At 47.1% G+C, this 19,192-nt stretch overlaps 1 protein-coding gene across 1 annotated transcript in view; it reads left to right on the top strand.

Annotated features, from left to right (window-relative positions):
- CSF1R (colony stimulating factor 1 receptor) overlaps positions 1–18,075 on the top strand; it is a 29,865-nt gene extending 11,790 nt beyond the window's left edge. Inside the window, exons 7-21 of the mRNA XM_005295814.5 lie at positions 1,557–1,672; positions 2,741–2,861; positions 3,572–3,762; positions 5,631–5,743; positions 8,837–8,963; positions 9,564–9,668; positions 10,065–10,175; positions 10,739–10,901; positions 11,771–11,862; positions 12,018–12,124; positions 13,272–13,394; positions 13,918–14,029; positions 14,384–14,483; positions 15,345–15,450; positions 16,506–18,075. Coding sequence (XP_005295871.2) covers positions 1,557–1,672; positions 2,741–2,861; positions 3,572–3,762; positions 5,631–5,743; positions 8,837–8,963; positions 9,564–9,668; positions 10,065–10,175; positions 10,739–10,901; positions 11,771–11,862; positions 12,018–12,124; positions 13,272–13,394; positions 13,918–14,029; positions 14,384–14,483; positions 15,345–15,450; positions 16,506–16,637 — 1,819 coding nt within the window. The 3' untranslated portion in view covers positions 16,638–18,075. The remainder of the gene's footprint in view (positions 1–1,556; positions 1,673–2,740; positions 2,862–3,571; positions 3,763–5,630; positions 5,744–8,836; positions 8,964–9,563; positions 9,669–10,064; positions 10,176–10,738; positions 10,902–11,770; positions 11,863–12,017; positions 12,125–13,271; positions 13,395–13,917; positions 14,030–14,383; positions 14,484–15,344; positions 15,451–16,505) is intronic.
- Positions 18,076–19,192: the final 1,117 nt, after the last annotated feature.

Raw genomic sequence — 19,192 nt, 5'->3', positions numbered from 1 at the left:
GCTGGGGGATGATGGCCAATGCTGGAGGCAGGTCAGAGGCAGATGAGATGTGGCCAGAGGCCATAGGAAAAGAGCTGGCTGGGACCTCACATGTGTCACGACACGCAGTGCCCCACAAAACCTGGAGCCGACCCAGGCCACAACAGCACATTTAAAGAACAGACCCTTCTGTTAGTTGGGAAGAACTGGCTAATTCCCCTTTTGTTTCTCAAAAACAAACAATTACCCACCGGACAAGGAACTGGAGCATTGAACTATGGAGAGGGGCCTCCGTCACTCAGTGTCAGGGTTCTAAGGGCTGTACTGGGATTCGGGAACACTAATGGGATGGGATAGATGGTGGGGCAAGTTAAGTAATCAAGGAAACGTCCACCTTTTCAAAATCTGTGTGGCTGGCCATTTCCGGTCCTTTTCAGTTCCAAACTGGAGACTGACTCTCCTCAGTGTCGGAGTTCTCTCTCCCACTGGGGAGGGTGTACTGTAACCTCTCTGGAGTTGCTCTCTTCCAACACACTGTTTTACCACTTTGTTGAGTCAGCACTATAGATAGCAAGGGAAATAGGGGAACATCACATGGGAGGCAAGCTGCTCACTTCATCTCCCGCTCCAGCCAGGGGGATGGTAAGAAGATATCATTGTGGAGTGTGTCCCCGACTTCTCCCCACACACATAGGGATTATAATAATGACTCAATCAAGTCATGTTTGCAAGGCACTTTAAGATCCTCAGCTGAAGGTGCTACTATAAAAGTGTCTTGCAAACTTAATTTGATTGAGTCCAGAGAAGCAGTCATATTATAATCTCCATTTCACAGATAGAGAACCTCTTGCCGAGAGGCTAAGTGACTTGCTCATGGTCACAGAGAAAGTCAGTAGCACAGCTAGGAACAGAACCAGAGTCCGAACTTCCAATCTTTTGCTTTACCACTGGACTTTAACCTGTCTGGGTTGGCAATCCAGAAGTGCTAATGATATTATGTGGCAGCTGTTTCCCAGTTCCTGGTGCCTTTCATGTCACTGTTTACATCACAAGATGCATTCGAGGTCAGTGGAAGCTGCATGTGCTTAGCCCCTTTGAAAATCAGGCCTAAGATGTGCTGGAGAGGGGAAAGAGTTCATAGCACGCCAAGGCCGGCACAGCACAGGAGCAGGTGTTTTTAATCCAGGCTCCTGGGTCAAGGCAGGGACAGAAGCTCCTGTGGGTACGATGCTGAGATCCCTCTTGCCTGTCTCTAGAGCCCAGCCGGCTGAAGATCGAAGTCTCCATAGCACTCTCCAAACAGAACAGAGAGTAACGCTGCTGTCCTGGCCGAAATCCTCGCTCTCAGAAGAACAGGGGTCGTGTCCAAGGGGAAGATTTTCATTGCCTTTCACAGGGGGTAAGGCAGCTAGCTGCCATTGGTGCCACTGAAAGGCTAGGTGTGGATTATTGCTAGGAACGCACTGGCGGCTGCAAATGTGCATGCAGTGATTGCACCAGCACTGCGCAGCATTGAGAGACCCGATTGTTTTTGTAATATGCAGCTTCCTTCAGTTACCTTTATTCTCTCGGGACAGGTACACCACCACGCTCTCCCTGAACCGGCTGAAAGAAGATGAAAGGGGACTGTATACATTCTACGCTGCGAATGATGCGGCCAATGCATCCGTGACCTTCAGCATCTCCCTGAAATGTAAGTGCCCTGCTCTGTGCTGCTTCTGTCGTGCCGCCAAATCTGCGACACAGCAGATGGAAACCACACAGCAGCCAACAGGCTAGTGGATAGCAAGGGGATGAGCGGAGATGGTTCTTGCTTTTCCTGCCAGCAAACAAGGAGCTTACAGAATTAGTTCCAGGAAGGTAGCTGTCACAGGAACAATCAAAGCAGCCACCGAGAACACCAAAGCTGCTAAATGCTGCCTCACTTACGCCCGTGGGGTGGTGCACTCGGGAGGGTGATGGTAACAATTGCCAGAGTGGCCCTTTCACAGTAATCATGGTGCTTTTCAACCCCAGCTCTCCAAGCCCTTTCCAGTGGTGGGTCATTTGTCCCTGTGTTACAGCCAGACGTTCCAAGGTACAGTGACTGTAACATGGCAGAGTCGGCATATAGGGAAGATGTTAAGCTTCTTACTGTACTGTATTTGGTGGATTATCCGCAAGTAAATGATGACAAATATATCATTGTATATTCACATTAAATACCAGGACTCACGGTATAGATCTTCCTACATTCATTACTGTATTCAAACTACAGCATTGTTACAAATTCCAGCTTAGCAGAGGTGAATTGATCCAATGGCACTGCAGGGTGTCTGGATATGCAGCGTTGTTGTAGCTGTGCTGGTCCCAGGGTATTCGAGAGACAAAGGAGGTGAGGTAATATCTTTTATTGGGCCAACTTCTGCTGATGAGAGAGACAAGCTTTCAAGCTTCCACCTGAAGAAGAGCTCTGTGCGGCTGGAAAGCTTCTCTCTCTCACCAGGAGAAGTTGGTCCAGTAAAAGATATTAGCTCACTGATCTTGTTCTCTGGATAGACAGATTACCAAGATACAGCACGGGGAAGGGGCAGTGCGGAACCTGGATCCCGGAGACCAGCCCAAGAGACCAAAGGGAGCTATTACTGTACCCGCTTCCCCCAAACACATAGCACTGCCTCTGTCATTTTGACACTGCACATAAATAAGTGGGATTGAAATGTAGAGAGAGCTGTGTTCATATGACTTGCATACCTAACACTCCTTTACATTCCCTATTCAGTCCCGCCTGAGGTCCATCATGTCGGGATGGTATTCAATGACTCTACGAGCCTTCACTGCGTAGCCAGTGGTTACCCTGCTCCACGTATTGAGTGGTATCAGTGCCCCGGGCATGCAGACAGGTGAGAAACATCAGAGAGGGCTGGGGAGCCTTCCACTCTGCAATGCACCCAATCGCAATGCCAGGGCTCGCCGCTTCCTTCCCTGCCTCTGCAGTAGGAATCCGAGATTCCCCATAGATGTCGTCTGCATTTGCTAAACTGCTCAGCACAGACTTGCAAAAGATACATGACAATATATCGGAGTTCTGTCCAATATTACAACAACAGAGAATTCTTCTGCTATTTAAAATAGATGTTTATAGATTTCAGCGTCTGTTTTGGGGGTGGCTTTCCAACCCCAGAAGGTGACGGGTCCCGGTTCGTCATACCAGTGTCTAGAATACACACTAAAACATGCTTGCTGAGGGGGAGACCTGCTTGATGTGCTATTGCCCCCAAATTCAGCACAATCAAGCAGATGCAGCCCAGGCAGTGAGCAGGAGCTGGGGCCAGTTTTTCCATTCACGTGCAGGGGCCCTGCTTTGCTGACCATCTCTATCACCTGAATGCAGGGGGTAAGGGGGCAGTGCGGTGCCACCACTGAATTACTTCCTTAGGCAGGTCTATTCTCTCTGAAGTTGGAGGGGCAACATGGAGCATTATGACCCCAGACCTCTTGTCTAGCCATTTGGGTCCACCTAGCCCTCTGCGATGAGGTAGCAATAGATTCCATTTGTAGTCAGGCATGTTCCATGGAAATGTTTTCTCTCCCCTGCTTGGTGTTTCTGCAGATCTGACCAGGGAAGAACACTGATTCGGAATGACACCAGCCCAGGGGTCATAAGCAAATTGCCCTTTGGAAAGGTGAAAGTAGAGAGCATCCTTCAAATTAAGGAGTTTGAGTACAATGTTACCTTTTGCTGCTGGGCCATTAACAGCGAGGGGAATGACTCACAGATACATAGCCGTGTCCCTTTTACAGGTGAGATAAATCAGAGCATTTATTATTTATAGATCATTAATCAATTTAATCCAGGTCTCAATTAAAGATGGCTACCGGCCATTGGGGATCCAGTCCTTCCTGTACATGCACTCCAAATGCCCCACTAACTGCTCTCGTTGAGTTCCTCAAGAGGGCAGTCAGATCAATCCTAACTTGAAGGGATTAAGTATGTCTCTTCCCCCCCACCCCGTCCCTGATAACATACTGCTAAGGAGGACTTCAGTTTTCATTGCTTGCATCCGTGAGGACATCATTGGTGACCTGGAGAATTTGGGTTTGACTCCTCTGGAGGTTGGAGGAGATGATGGGTAAATTTTTAGTGCAGTGCCAGGGGTTTTAGCCACACAACTCCTTAGAACATCAATAGGAGATGCATGACTAATTCCTGAAATTACACCCAAAATAGCATACCTGTCAGCATAAATTCAAACCTAATGAAATCAAGAAGAAAATGTCATCGTCTTGGATCGCCTGGCCTTCTCTTGGTCCTAAGTGGGGAAAAGACACGTCTTCGAGTTTAATCTAATCCATTCATACTGGCATTTCCAAATACATCTGCTGCCTTGGGGGAAATTTCATTTCCGGCCCCATAGCATTGTAGGTATGTTGGTAAATCCTGGATTTCTAAGGGTAGGTCTTGCTGCACTGCATGTTGTTCTCCTGACCCTGTGAAATCTGGGAGAGAAGGTAATGCACTAGTATAATTATCCCCTAAATAAGGTACTATCATATGGAGACCCAGAGATTTCAATTCAAGACTTTTATTACTACAAACATCGGCTACTCACTTAGCTAAGCAAGCAACGCCAATGACAAAATAAACTGTTATATCGGCACACCAAATTCCAGGAGAGGGCATCAACACACACACAGCTCAGACCGAAAATGTGCCAAACCACTCATTTTCACGCTCAAAGCCGTACCATGGTTCTCAGATATTTCTATGGATTTGCTAACTTAATCCAGAGTGAACCTTCACTTTGCAGGCTGCTGAGCAGAGCTTTAACCTGTGGAGATGACAGTGAAACGTCCCATCTTAGACATCCCCCCAAATGGCCGTTGTTCAGCAGAAGAACCTGCTTTTAGTTGTTACATTTATAAGTAAAATACTGACAAAGATCAAATGCATAATAGCCGCCTGCTTCCGACCACAGTGAGAATTTTTTGTCCACCCCTTAGTGCATATGAACCATGTTAGCACTGGGGTAGAGTCACACAACAAGATGCTTGAGATGTAGATGATAAGGTGGAGGTTAGTTATATTTCCTGGGTTTATAAGGACAGTTGGTTCTACTAGGACTGTATGACAGTCCTGTTCCTCCGCTAGTGCTTACCGTAACACAAGGGACATGCATCTGCTGGTGCCGATATCCCACATGCAGGCTAGGACAGAGGTATATGTGAATGGAAGCACTAGACGACATTCTGTATGGAACAGGCCCTGGGCAGATGGACTAACAGGCTCCTTTTATTGTTAATCATTCTGGGTCAAATCCTGAGGTCTTTACTCCAAAGGATTTTACTCTGTCCTTATTCTGGCACATTCTCACTGAATATGGGTCTCGGGAGCTGTCCAGGTATTATGAAGGGCTGGCTGGTTTTTGTTATTCGTCCCTGTTTCTATTATATACTTTGTAGTACAATATCTCTTATCTTGAAAAATTAAGACCTCCCTCCCCTGACGCCTTTGGGGGCAACACATCAGCTCTGGGGCCACCCCCGTGTAATTATGTACAGGGGGTTTCTAGAGCAAATTGTTGGTTGGGTAAAATGCTAGCGTGGATGACGGTCTAGTGAAATAACCATCTGAACGGCTGGTTCTCACCATCTTTCCTTTGTTTCTCTAGAAAGAACCCAGATGCGCCAACATGAGCTCTTCAACCCCATTCTCTCCACCTCTGTGGGAATATTGGTCTTGCTTCTCCTGCTGCTCTTCTTCCTGCTCTACAAATATAATCAGGTCAGACTCTGATTCCTGTTCTCTGGAGAGAGAGGACTGTCAGGCATGTATAAATGTCCATATACACAGCACTGCCCCTACCCAGCGATGCAGCCGGTGGGTTCGCCACAATGGCCCAGATCCTCAAAAGCATTTAGGCGCCTCTAACGTCCACGCCAATCCATGGAAGGTAAGAGCCCGAGGATCTGGGCCAATGAGTTGACATCTCACTGAAGCTCCATTGGCTCTTAGCTGGGATACTGTAAGAGCTGGGAATGATCCCCAGTCCCTGAGCCCACTGCTCTTCCCCAAGGCTCTGGCGTGAGGGCGATGGAAAAGGGAATTGAGGGCTCGTCTTCTATTTGACGTCATTTGCATCTATTCATATGGAGGGGGGGAAATAAGCTGGGCTGCGCCTGCCCCTGCCTGGGGGATAAAGCGAAGGGGGAGAGTACAAGAAGTGTCCCCCACAATCATTTGCACCCACGCTGGGCGCACTCTCAGTAGGGAGCATTAGCCCTGGACCTGGCAACGCCAGTGGCCGTATCAGCCTGCTGGAAGGGGGCAAGGTGAGGATGGGGCTATAGAGGAGCACAGCAGGCAAAGTCAGGCTATGCCCACTTCAAGGGAGGCAGAGCTGCCCTTCTGAGGCACACTGATCTAGAACCCCAGGAGGACTTCTAACTCTGTGCCTGCCTCAAGGCCCCTCTCCCACCACAAGAACGTGGCCTAAACCTGACCGCGCATTAGTCACTCAATACCAGTGGAAGGCTGATGCCAACCCCCCAAAGCCCAGCCACTCATCCTACAGGCTCTTGCTCCCCAAGTGACTCATCCCAGTGTCACTGGCTCACAAAACTGTGCAAGATGTTACTCAGAGCACAGGGCAAAGGTGCTAGCTGCTGCGGCTCTGAACTGGCCCATGTGAACTGTAAGAGTATTTTGCATGGGTCAGCTGAAACGTGCAGTCAACTGAGGGCAAAACTTTGCTTTTTCAACCAGAGGTTTGCAATGTTTTTGCCTCAGTTTCCCCTACTCCCCACTAAACAGAAAGCTGTTTCCACAGTGAAAGTGGATGGTGGGAATGCTAACACCCAGTTGTCTCTAGTGAGACTTGTCTACTGTCTTCACACAGGAACTGCCCCCGTTTTGCCTAATAGAGCTGTCTCTTGCTTTGGGGAAATCAGTGATAGGATTTTGGCAATAAACCACAAATTGTCCGTCCTTGCAAAACTGCTGAAAACAGGATTTCTTTTCCCGTCAGAGTCGACGGGTTTTTGTTTGTTTGTTTTTCCCCACAGCTCTTGTTACATGCCCTGCTGCATGTGTTTCAGCAAGTGAGCATAAGGGAAGTTTATCCTCAGTTGTTGAACTCCTGTTTCTTGTCTGTTTAAGCTGATAATTAGCATGTAATAGCTTACAAAATGAGGAAAAGCTGTCTTCAGTTCTGAGAAATCTCCGTCCCAGGCAGAGTAACTGAGACCTCAGCTCTGGATTCTACCACCACTGGAAGGAACAAGCCCTCAGCCACCGATATGGAGAGAGAGGCCAGTGGGGACCTGAGTGCAAGCACAGCACCGTTGATGCTGGGAATTTAGGAGGGCCTTGGAACACACAGAGAAACAGGAGGTGCTTCTGAAAGGATGCATCATGGCTGGGTTTCTTAATCCACCCTGGATCCCTGCAGCCTGAGACAATTCATGGGGAAAAAAATCAGCAATGCTCCCCCTGCATGTGCGGTCTACAGTGACCCAAACCCAGGTGCGCACCTTTGATGCAATGTAGGACCTACCCTAATTGCAGCAGTTTCTGGGGACTTGGACCTGCTGCCTTCTTCTATCCTTGGACAGACCTTTGTGGATGCAGGTGTTTAATCCTTAGACCTTGGATCAGGAAGAAGGGAAAACTGCCCAGCCAGGAAACACAGAGATCTTGCACTAGGTGGTGTCCACCTACCTCAGTCTTTCTCCCTTTCATGCTGGTGGCCCACCCAGCTCTCTAACCATCCACACGGGTGACTCACCTTTGTCTGCAGCTACCCAGCAGCAGCAGGAGGAGGAAGAAGCGGTGGAGGAGGAAAAATTTCCACATCCAGGAGCTTGGCCGCAAAGTGAATCATCGCATTGAGCCAGCACGCTCCACTCCTTCTGCCAGTGGACAAAGACAAGACCTAGGCCCTGCTGTGCAGACAGAGGAGATGTCTCATGGGGGTGGGCAGCACAGATCACTCGAATGCCAAACTGTTTCACTTCCTCTTTTTCCTTACATCAGTCTGGTCTCTCCCATCCTTCTGACGTGATATTGACAGCAACCGTTTCAAGCTGATGGCTGCTTCTGTCCACCGCCGAGAGCAGCTTGCCCTCCCCTTCCCTGCCTGTTTACTTCTGCTGGAATCAGACACAGGCAGAAGAGGAGAAATGCTAAGTTCTATTTCTCGGTTTTAAAAGGAACAAAACACATGGCAGTGCTGTGCTCAGCGAAATGGAGTCAGAGCACAAGGCGGTGCTGGTTCAGGAATGCAATGGGGAGGAAGGGAGGCCCCTTGAGGAGATTTCCACGGAAACAAAAGCCCCTGCTATGCTGACATCTGCTGCCCACTCAAACCATCTAGAGAAGTGCTTCCTCCATTTGTGGGACACACCAGCTGTTCTAGCACCATGTTCCCAGATGCTCTAGCCTGCTTGCTCAGAGAATGAAAAGAGACCGACAGTTTAGGAGAACACTGCAGGCCTCCTTGCTGTTACTTGAGGAGGAAAATAGGAGTGCCAGCCTAAATGACGACCTCAGCTGGTGGAATCTGTAGTCCTTAACATTCAACCAAGAACAGGGGGCAATCAGGCTTCACGACCAGCCAGAAGGACCCATGATGTAGGTCGTAATGCTTAGAATCAGCTTGTCAGCTTTCTCTCCATGCACCCCACATTCAAAAGCAAGAAGCCCTAGCTGGTCTAAAAATAGGACTGTCCACAAAATCTATGGAGCTACGTGAGGAGAGCGTGATGCCCCAGGGAATGTGGTGGGGATTTAAAGTCATTGTGATAAGCTGCATTAGTTTTACAGAGCCTTGTAGAGCAGGAGAAGGAATCTTGATTAATCAGATTCTCTTCTTTACAGAAACCAAAATACCAGGTGCGGTGGAAGATCATTGAGGCCTGCGAAGGGAATAACTACATCTTTATTGACCCCACCCAATTGCCTTACAATGAGAAATGGGAATTCCCCAGGAACAACCTGCAGTTTGGTGAGAAACATTCAGAACTTCTCTACTGTTGGTCAGCGATTCAACTCGCAGATCCAGATTCTCTGATGTGCAAAGCTAAAAGGACGCTGACGATGTCCAAACCCTTGCGTTCTCTTGCATACAGGAATAGAACAATACAATACAATATTGCCCCCATCCAAATGCTCACGTCCTCTTGCATGCAGAACTACAAACAACATGATCCTGCCCTTTCTGCAGCCTTCCACGTGCTCTCACATACAGAGCTAGGGTGATATGATTCTGCCCCGACCTGTCACATGCAGGCTCACAGATTCAGAATGAGATCACCCTCTCCACACTTTTTCTGACATGTAGAGCTAGATTGATTCCATGTCTGGACATTCACTTCCTTACAACTCTGCCTTCACTCCCAGTGAATGCCCCACACATGTGGGCAGAGCTCCATGTCACTCGTGGATTCCATATTGCTCGCATGTTCTGCATCTTGCCAGGGTTCTGCTGCTGACATGTCACTAGGCCGTCCGGAGGGTCTGTTCAAAGCAGTTCTTTTGAAAATCACCATCACTGGGTTGTTGTTGTTTGGTTGTTTGGTTCTTCTAAGCACATTTATTTTTGTAGGAAAGACCCTGGGAGCAGGAGCCTTTGGAAAAGTGGTAGAAGCCACTGCTTTCGGGCTGGGGAAGGAAGACACTGTCCTCAAAGTGGCTGTGAAGATGCTCAAATGTAAGTCAAGAGCAGACTGCAGAGCAAGACACACTGAAAACACAAACACATGTCCATAGAATTTGGGATGTGCTTGTTGCACTGATTGCCAATAATGGATTAAAATGCATGTTTTTTAGGCACCAGTTGTGGCAAGGCAGCCATAGCTGTCCTGGGCAGATATATATCCAGGCAAAGGAAGCATGTTTGTCATCTTCTCATGCCTCAGCTCTTTCCTCCTCTCTCCCTCCCCATTTTTCCACTGTTTTCCTCTCTCTCATTTTTCCCTTTTTCATCCCCTTTCCTGCCTCCCCCAGTTCTCTCTCGCCCTTTCTTTTCTCCTTCCCCGCACCTCTTCTCTCTTTCTGTCCCTACTCCATGTCAGACTTGAGGTAATCTTTTCCAATTTCATTCCAGCAACAGCCCACACAGATGAACAGGAGGCCCTTATGTCTGAGCTGAAAATCATGAGTCACTTGGGCCACCATGAGAACATTGTTAACCTGCTGGGAGCCTGTACATATGGAGGTAGGCTGAGATGGCACCATTCCCTCTAAGAGCCTCAGTAGACATCCTTCTGAATTCTGTTTTCAGTGACACCTCCACCCCCAGGGGAACACTAGGGCCTTTACACACTTCTTAAGTTGCTGACTCCTCCCAAGGAGATGGTCTGCTTAGATGATCATAATGGTCCCTTCTGGCCTTAAATCTATGAACATTCCTGTGGAGGCTTTCCATGCTTATTTCTTCTTCAGGAAGCTCCCTAAGGGATGTATAAACCAGTCTGTCTGCCTGGGCTAGCAGAGCTGCATATCCCGTTGCCTAGCCAGGCTCCAAGAATTAGGGATCATTAGCATGGAGACCTATATCTGACCGAAGCTGCAGTCTCAAGATTATCTAACTTATTAGAATCTACCATTTTCACTAGAGATGGAGACTCACACCAAACCTACGTATGTACTCATGCGCCTATTCACCCCCACTCATCCAAGCATGCCATTCTAAAGAGGAAACCAGGCCTCCAGGAGAGAGAGAGAGAGAAAGGGTGCAATGAAGTCACCTCTTGGTGATCACCACTTCCTATTTTTTAGGCCCAATTCTGGTCATCACTGAATACTGTCGCTATGGAGACCTTCTGAATTTCCTGCGGAAGAACGCAGAGTCCATAATCATCCAGGACTCAAGCCTGGACTCCTCTCTGGATAGCACAGCCGATTACAAAAACATCTATCTGGAGAAGAAGTATGTCCGAAGGTAAGACTCAGGACTGGAGATTGTACATGCAAGCACTGGAATAAATTGCCTAGGGTGACTGTGGAATCTCCATCATTGGAGATTTTTAAGAGAAGGTTAGACAAACACCTGTCAGGGATGGTCTAGATAATACTTAGTTCTGCCTTGAGTGCAGGGGACTGGACTAGAAAACCTCTTGAGGTCCCTTCCAGTCCTATGATTTTATGCAGAATTCCAATGCCTGACAGCAGGAGGCAATGGGAAGGTTTTATTGGCATGAAGTTGGGAGGTCATGGTACTCACATGTAGAAATATTTCACTAATAATATATATATATATATATATATATATATATATATATATATAGGTAATTTTTTTAAATCCTCTGTAAAGCCAGAATGCACCTGGCCAGGCCTAGGCATGGAAAACTGTGACTGGCACATTTCAGAAACCTCTGAAAATTACCTACAACGTTTTCCACACAAATGTGATTTTATGCTTCTTATCCATTCTCCCCCCTCGCACTCCCCATCTCGGCTACTGAGTCAAAACTATTCCATTGTTTGCAACTGGCGTCATGTCTCAGAATGAGATCTGGCCAGTCACACTGATCCAGGATATACCTTTTACAGAAGGAAAGTGCATTTCTCGAAAGGGTAGTTACAATCTATTTCTTTGCTGAATGCTCCCACGCACAATCTAATTAGCATGGCGTATATAGATCATTATTCACTTTTGCTCTGCAGTTCAGTTTTTAAAATACGCCAAACCTCACAGGTAACTTGGAAGGGTTTTCTCTGCCCAGCACCCTGGGGTCAAAGAATGAGAAGACCGATATAGCCCTGATTGTTTTTAACAACTTGTCCCCTCTGTTGTTCTCTCTGGTTCAGTGATAGTGGGTTTGCAAGCCAGTGTTTGGAGACCTATGTTGAAATGAGACCTGTGCCGTCAGACTCCATGCCAGCAGGGGATAAGTTACAAGGTACGGTTTCCGTCTTCCATTGGGCTCTGCATTCTGATAGGCATACTGCTTGTATCAGTCCCCATTGTGGGCCAGGATCCAGTGAACTCAGCACTTACATCCCCTGCCAGAAGACAGTTCTTGGGTTAACCGTAAAGAGCTCTTCTCTGTTCCAGGCAAGAACCCAGAGGAAGAACAGGATACTCGGCCCCTGGAGCTGTATGACCTGTTGCAGTTCTCCAATCAGGTGGCCCAGGGAATGGCCTTCCTTGCCTCAAAGAACGTAAGTGGCAAAGCAGACGGTGGCCCAAGGGCTGCCCACCAGGCTAATTAAGAAACACACTGTTAGCCCATAGCATAAAGCGTCTGAGGGACAAAACATCGTCAGCCTTGTGAACTGGGGTGGAACCTCTGTCCTTGAGCCTTCTGAGTAAACTGCTGCTGTGGATACATGCCCCTTCCATCTTGGGCAAGGGGGCTAGCAAAGAGGCCTCTAGTATTCAACTTCCACTTTTTTGGGACGCAGGATAATGGGTCTTCCTTGCTGATGTGGCCTCACCCAGTAGTCGGTTCAGATTTCATTCCATAACCCTGCCTGTATTTCATGGAGAGTGACAACTGAATTTTGTGTGTGTGTTGTGTGCCATTTTCACATCTCTTCCACTCGGCTTTTACATTAGGTCAAGACTTAGGCTTTGCACTGTCCTGCACTTATAGCCTTTTTTTCCAGGAAAAAGGAACAGAAAGTGACAGTTGAGATTTCTGCCTGAACCTGGTTATATATATATTTTAAGAAAGAGCAAATGTACTGACTGTTCTCCATTGACACGGTCTGCAAAGACCCCGTCCATCTGAGACTCCATCAACACGGCACCCAAGGGCAGGGCCAAGTGATTCCAGGATATAGTATGAAGTGTTTCAGAAGTGAAGCGGAGTGAACTGGGTTCAAAAAAGAATTTAAATAAGGTCATGGAGGAGAGGTCCATCAATGGCTATTAGCCAAGATAGTCAGGGATGTAACCCCATGCTCCGGGTAACCCTAAACCGCTAACTTCCAGGAGCCAGCAAGAGAAGACGGGTGGATCTCTCCAAATTGCTCTGTTCTGTACACTCCCCCAGAAGCTCTGGTACTGGTCGGTGTCAGACACAGGATATTGGACTAGATGGACCATTGGTCTAATTCCATATGGCAGTTCTTATGTTAATAATAAATTGTAGGAAGGGGCACATCTAAAATGAGAGAGAGAGCACCTGAAATTGTAATTGCTGACATCTAGTGTTTTCAAAGGGCTTCATGAATTCACCTGCCCCGCAACTGTTGGGTGGGCAATTACCTTCTCAGAGGGAAGAAAGGCAGAGGGTTTGAGAGTGTTCCATCACTGGAGCGAGATAATTTATTTGGATGTTGTTTTGCCGTCTGTTCTGTCCAGTGCATCCACCGGGACTTGGCAGCAAGGAATGTGCTAGTGACCCACGGACGAGTAGCCAAAATCTGTGACTTTGGGCTGGCGAGGGACATCATGAATGATTCAAACTATGTTGTCAAAGGCAATGTAAGTAACTGGGAGCATTAGCAGAGGTGAGGTGTACAGCAGGGATTCTCAAACTTCATTGCACCGCGACCCTCTTCTGACCACAAAAGTTACTACATGACCCAAGGGCGGAGGGGCAAAGCCAGAGCCCACCCGAGTCCCACAGCCCAAAATGGGAGGGCCAAAGCCCCACTGCCCTGTGCAGGGTGTGGGGGGGTGAACTGAAACCCAAGGGCTTCAGGCCCAGGCAGGGGGCCTGCAACCTAAGCTCCGCCACCCAGGGCTGAAGCCTGAGGGCTTCAGCCGCAGGTGGTGGGGCTTGGGCTTCAGCCCTGGGCCCCAGCAAGTCTAAGCCAGACCTGGCAACCCCACTAAAACAGGGTCGTGACCCACTTTGGGTTCCCAACCCACAGTTTGAGAACCACTGGTGTAGGGTGTTTAAGGCAGGGAGGACGTGGTTAAGGACAGAGGGGAAGAGAACAGGACTAGAATTGTAGTGCAAGTGGGCAAGTTGCCCCCTGAGTGGAACGTTTTGCCCTTGCAGGCCCGTCTGCCGGTGAAGTGGATGGCCCCAGAGAGTATCTTTGACTGCATATACACTGTGCAAAGTGATGTGTGGTCCTACGGCATCCTCCTCTGGGAGATCTTCTCGCTGGGTAAGGAAGGGTCCTTCAGAGTTCTCTTTATATATCAACCTCCATCACTTAACCAGACAAATGTCTTTAGGCAATAAGTAGAAATTGGGGAAGGGCCGATTGAGAAACTGGGCTGTGGGAGGTAGGGTGCAAAGCAACTTCTTTAACACCAGCTGTACAAATTACTCATCCTTGTCAGTGTCTGTTACCATCAGCAACCTGCCACAGTAACTGTCCTATTCAGGCATGAGAAACTCAGTCCATGCAAACTCCTGCAGCACCACTCCAAAGCATGTTGCTTATTGAGCTTGACTGCAAGAGCTCTCGTTATCACGTCTGCTCTAAACCACAGCTTGTTTTCTGTTGTGGTTGCAGGTAAAAGCCCATACCCTGGCATGCTGGTGAATAGCAAGTTTTACAGCATGGTGAAGCAGGGGTATCAGATGGCCAGACCAGACTTTGCTCCTATGGAAATGTAAGTACAGCCACCCAGAAATGCACTCGCTGCCCCTGGAAATGCCTGGGTAGCAAAGGAAGCAGGCAGCACCGCTAGTGAAAAAGCTAGCAGTAGGTTATTCAGGGTACTGAGGGCCAATGAACTCTCCTGCTGGAAAGTTAATGCTTTACTTACTAGAGCGCTACAGCTAGACTCAAGCCACAGAGTTTCCATCCTGATTTCAAACAGGACGCAGTTTGGGAGTGGTTGGTCTAGGATTTTGTTGCAGACCCAACTCTGCTTAGAGCCTGTCGTTTTGCTGCTTAAGATGGCACGTAATGCCAGAGGCAGGAATACCATTGTCTAGGGATATTGCCGCTGGATACACTAGCAGCCAGTGATGGGGCTTTCTGGGAATGGACTATAGTTTCCTTCCAGAAACCACCCATGACGTGACACCAGCTTGTAAATATTAAGGAAATGTTTTTTTATCCCAGTGAATCCCCTTAACCCTTGAAGGTAGGAATGGAAACAAATTCTTGCAGCAAACAGAAAAGAAGCAAGCTATAAACTACAGTCCACACTGGTAAAGCAGGGACTCCCTGAATACGTGGCTTCTGGCTCTTTAGGTTTCTAGCAGTAGTCTGTACTTTGCTCTCCTAGAGTTCTCCCTTCCAGCTGAGGAACTCAAAAGCACTTTACCAATATTTATTAATTACTCCTTGCAAGAATGTAGGGAAAGTGCACAGAGAGGGTGAAGGATGGCTCAGGCCAAAAGGTCATACACCCCAGGCATGAAGTGTGTCCATCCTATTACAGCTCCCTGGGAGAGCCTGGGGCCATAGCCTGCCTATTGCTCAAAGCGAGGCTAACACTTGGTACTGCTGTTTGATGCTGCAGATATCGCATCATGCAAGCATGTTGGAATCTGCAACCCACGCGACGGCCCACCTTTGACCAGATATGCCATTTCATTCAAAAGCAACTGGATGCCAACAAGGAACAGGTGAAACACTTTGGAGACTCAGGTGCAGATAAGTGGGGGGGAGAGAAAGGATGTTCCTTTCCATCCGCCAGCAATCTAGGGCCCTGCCTTAGCTGTTGCTTCTCATCTTTTAATAAAAAAAAAAAAAAAAAATCTTTTTAGTGCTGCTGGAAAGCACAAAAAGGTACAGAACTGGAGTACAAAGTCCCCCAACTTGCCCTCACATTGGTACATTGGCAGCACTAGTTTTCCGACAGCATTCATTTATTTCAGCACTAGGGACCACTACTAAGTGCTAAGAAAATGGGTAAGCCACCACGCTGATTCAGTTGAGGCTGCCAGTAGCCATGATGTCCACACCGCAGAACATGTCTACATCTCCATTCATTTCACACGGGCAACTGGTGGTAGCAACCATACTTTGTCACTCCTAACCTGGAGTGGCATGGAAGCAGTGTGGCAAGAGGTGCCATACCTCATGAACAGTATCCTGAGCTATCCAAGTGGCCCTGGAAAAAGCACTGATTTGCTCTCCAGGAGGCACCTAAACAGGTCGTTGATTATCAACAGTAGCTTCCCTGCCCCTTAAACATGCCACACTCTTGCCTGGCCAGTAGCACCTTGTAAATCAATTAAGTACTAAGAAAGCTTAAAAAAAACCCCATCACTTAGTACTGTGCCTAGTTGGAGATGCACAAGAACTTGTGCTCTAGTTGGCAAAGCAGAGAGGCTATGACAAGTTACAGTCGTACCATAGAAGACGCAGTATCAACAGCACATACCCTATTAACCGATTATGTGGGGGGAGCTTGCAGTCTAGTTTGTACCTTACCCACCAGGATAGTGCCCAGCTCCTGTGCATTCAATCCCTACTGAAATCAAAGGCAATGCCGCATCTCCCCCCAAAAGATAAGAAAATCCACCAATGTAAATCTACGCAAAAATGATGCGTCTCCTGGGTGTGGAAGCAGCAGCAGCAGCATTTCCATTTTGGCAAGTGATATGGAGAACTAGGCCACAGCTGGGTTTAAGTAAACTCAAGGGACTGAAATCTATTTGCCTTTTCTTACTTTAAGGACTATACAAACCTCCCCAGTAGCTCAGAGGAAGACAGCGTGTGCGAGCCCTCTGGCTGCTGTGAAGAGTCCTGTGACCAAGCAGATAGCAGTCAGCCTCTTCTGAAGAGCAACAATTACCAGTTCTGTTAATGTGTACGGTCAAAGTTGGATGGATCTTCCCCCATCATTGCAAAGGACTTGGTCCCTCTCTTGGCTAGAAGGCAGGTTCCTGGTGTTCAGTGTCTCCTTATCTCCGTGCTTTCTGAAGTGTGAAAGAATTACAGAACTCCCCCCTGAAAGGGCATCATTAGAGGAGCTAAGAGCCAAGACTCATGCATGATCCCTACAGTGTTGAAGCCTAGCTCAAAGTCACCAGGAATGTTAAACATGATCCATGTATATGAGGAGAGGATCAGATCCCCTTAGAGTCTCTCACCAACACTGGTGACATACAGGCCCATTGATGCAGGCATCTTGACAAGCAGTTCCTAACTCTATGCTAGTCAGTTCGTACTTGGCTGGCTTTTGGCTTGTAAGACGTTTCCCAAGGTCAGTTTTGCAGGCTGGCATGCATCCACCATGTATTGTTCTACACGGATATGTATTGCTGTGCACCTATAATGGAATCCTTGTGTTTCTGTATGTGAGTGGGTGTGCCTGCAGGCACAAGAGCTTCAAAGTAAGCTACTTTAAACTCAGACAGCCCTGCCTGTTAACAGTGAAACAACCAGCCTTTTTCTTCACTAGTCTCCCTCCCTCTCCTCTGTCTATGCACATTACAGAGTATTAGTTATAGCTGAAGAGCTTCTCTAGCATTAAATATGTGGCATACCCCACATCCCAGCTAAGTGAAGATGAGGATTCTGCATCTCATGTCACCCAAACTGCTGCTGACACGACACTCAGCATTACAGATTTTGTTGAGAGGACAGTCCTTTGAACCATTACTGCTCCAGAGGGTGAATGTCCCCAAGTGAAATTTAAAGAGAGCAGGGCTGTACTTCATAAGGGGGATTTACATCCCATGCCTATCGAGGAAGGAATGGCAGCTTTTTATATTGATCTGGAAACAGCTCAACATTATACACACACTGTAATGTATGTTTGAATTATTGAACAATTAATGTAGCAACTCAGCAACTACTGCCTATACCACAAAACCATGATGGGAATGTTTTAATGTAGATAGTGAGAATGTTATACAAGATCATTTTTTCATAAGCTAGGGCCCTGTGCCCTCACAGGAAGCTTTTCTAAATCTTTCATTTTTACTAATTCTACACAGCAGCCGAGTCTATATTAGTGCAAGACTTCTGGTAAGGGAGTCTCTAACAAATCTATTAGTATGACAGGGTATATACACTGACCTGGTTTAGGCAACTCTTACTGTACAATAGCAGCTCTATAATTTGGCCTTTATCAGACTACTACTATTAGTTACTTTGGGGGCCATTTTGAATTCAACATAGGATTAAACCATGTAGTGGGGGTAAAGTTTAAGACAAATGATTCCTTTCCACTAAATACAAGCTAATGCATTTCCACTTAGCATTATAATGACGAAAATAAAATGAACATGATTAACACAGCAATGTCGTTAATTTTTTTTTTCTCCAGATGACCTCATAGGAGTCTCCCCCTCCCTTCCCTTCAGGTGTCAGAGAAAGGGCAAAGCCTCGCCAGTCAGACCCTACTGATTTGCTCTAATAATTATTTAGGTAGCTAACTAACCCCTTCTTTTTTCCAGTTGTTGGAATGTTGACTTGATTACAAGCTGACAAACTTGTTAATGGCAAGCTTCTTTTGCTCCGAGGCGCCTATCTGTTATTGGGAGAAGTTAAGTAATGGAAAGAGGAGGGGTGCAACTGCAGGATATTCATGGGTTAAAACACTTTTGGGAAGAAAAGAGAGAAGATTATGCCACACACTGGGTAGAATGGATACCTGGCTGAACAGGATAGGTTGGCATATGAAGGGAGAAAGTGCCTCTTTACCTCCGCTGCCTCCTTCAGGATCTGTTCCACACCAATGCACAATTGAAACAGCAAAAAGCTGAAGATGAAAGTGAAATGATTTAAAAAACCCACATCAACACCAAGGGAGAGGCTTACTGGTGAGATGTCACCTGCTCAATTTCCCTCCTACCAACTTTTTCATTATCAGCACACTACAAGTAATTGTAGGACTATAAACTTGTATCAGTGCTCCAATAGTAATTCAACCTTTGGGTAACTGAGTCAGTGGAGTTACACAAATGAACGAATTGGACCTGTTGTACAGTGAACCAAAACCTAGACTTCGTTTTACACTGCTTGCACCATGAAGATAAGCAGACATCAGTGAGAACCCAAAGGGTTATTTATTTATTTTTAAATATTGTGTTTACCCCCGAAGAGCAGCTGATGCATAAATCTCCCCCATGAACATCTGAAATGCTGGGGAAGGGGGAACATTTGACCCTGACAATTGTTTTACCATTAAACAGGATTAATTCTTTATCTCAGGGGCTGTCTTCTTTCCATTTATAGGAGCTACACCATAATTGTATTTAAAAACATAACTTTTTCTGAAAGCCTCACAGATTCAACACTGGGGTTAGGAGCCCAGGTAGCTTCTGTATTTGCCCCTTTCAGAACTTAGTACTGCAGAGAAGAAGACCAAAAATGTTTCCCCTAATTTTTCCTCACAGGAAGTTCATGTAACTG

This window comes from Chrysemys picta, chromosome 8, assembly GCF_011386835.1.
Source record: "Chrysemys picta bellii isolate R12L10 chromosome 8, ASM1138683v2, whole genome shotgun sequence".
In the NCBI taxonomy this organism is placed as follows: Eukaryota; Metazoa; Chordata; order Testudines; family Emydidae; genus Chrysemys; species Chrysemys picta.
Note: the sequence above shows the minus strand (reverse complement) of the source record. Positions and strands in the feature narration are given on the sequence as shown.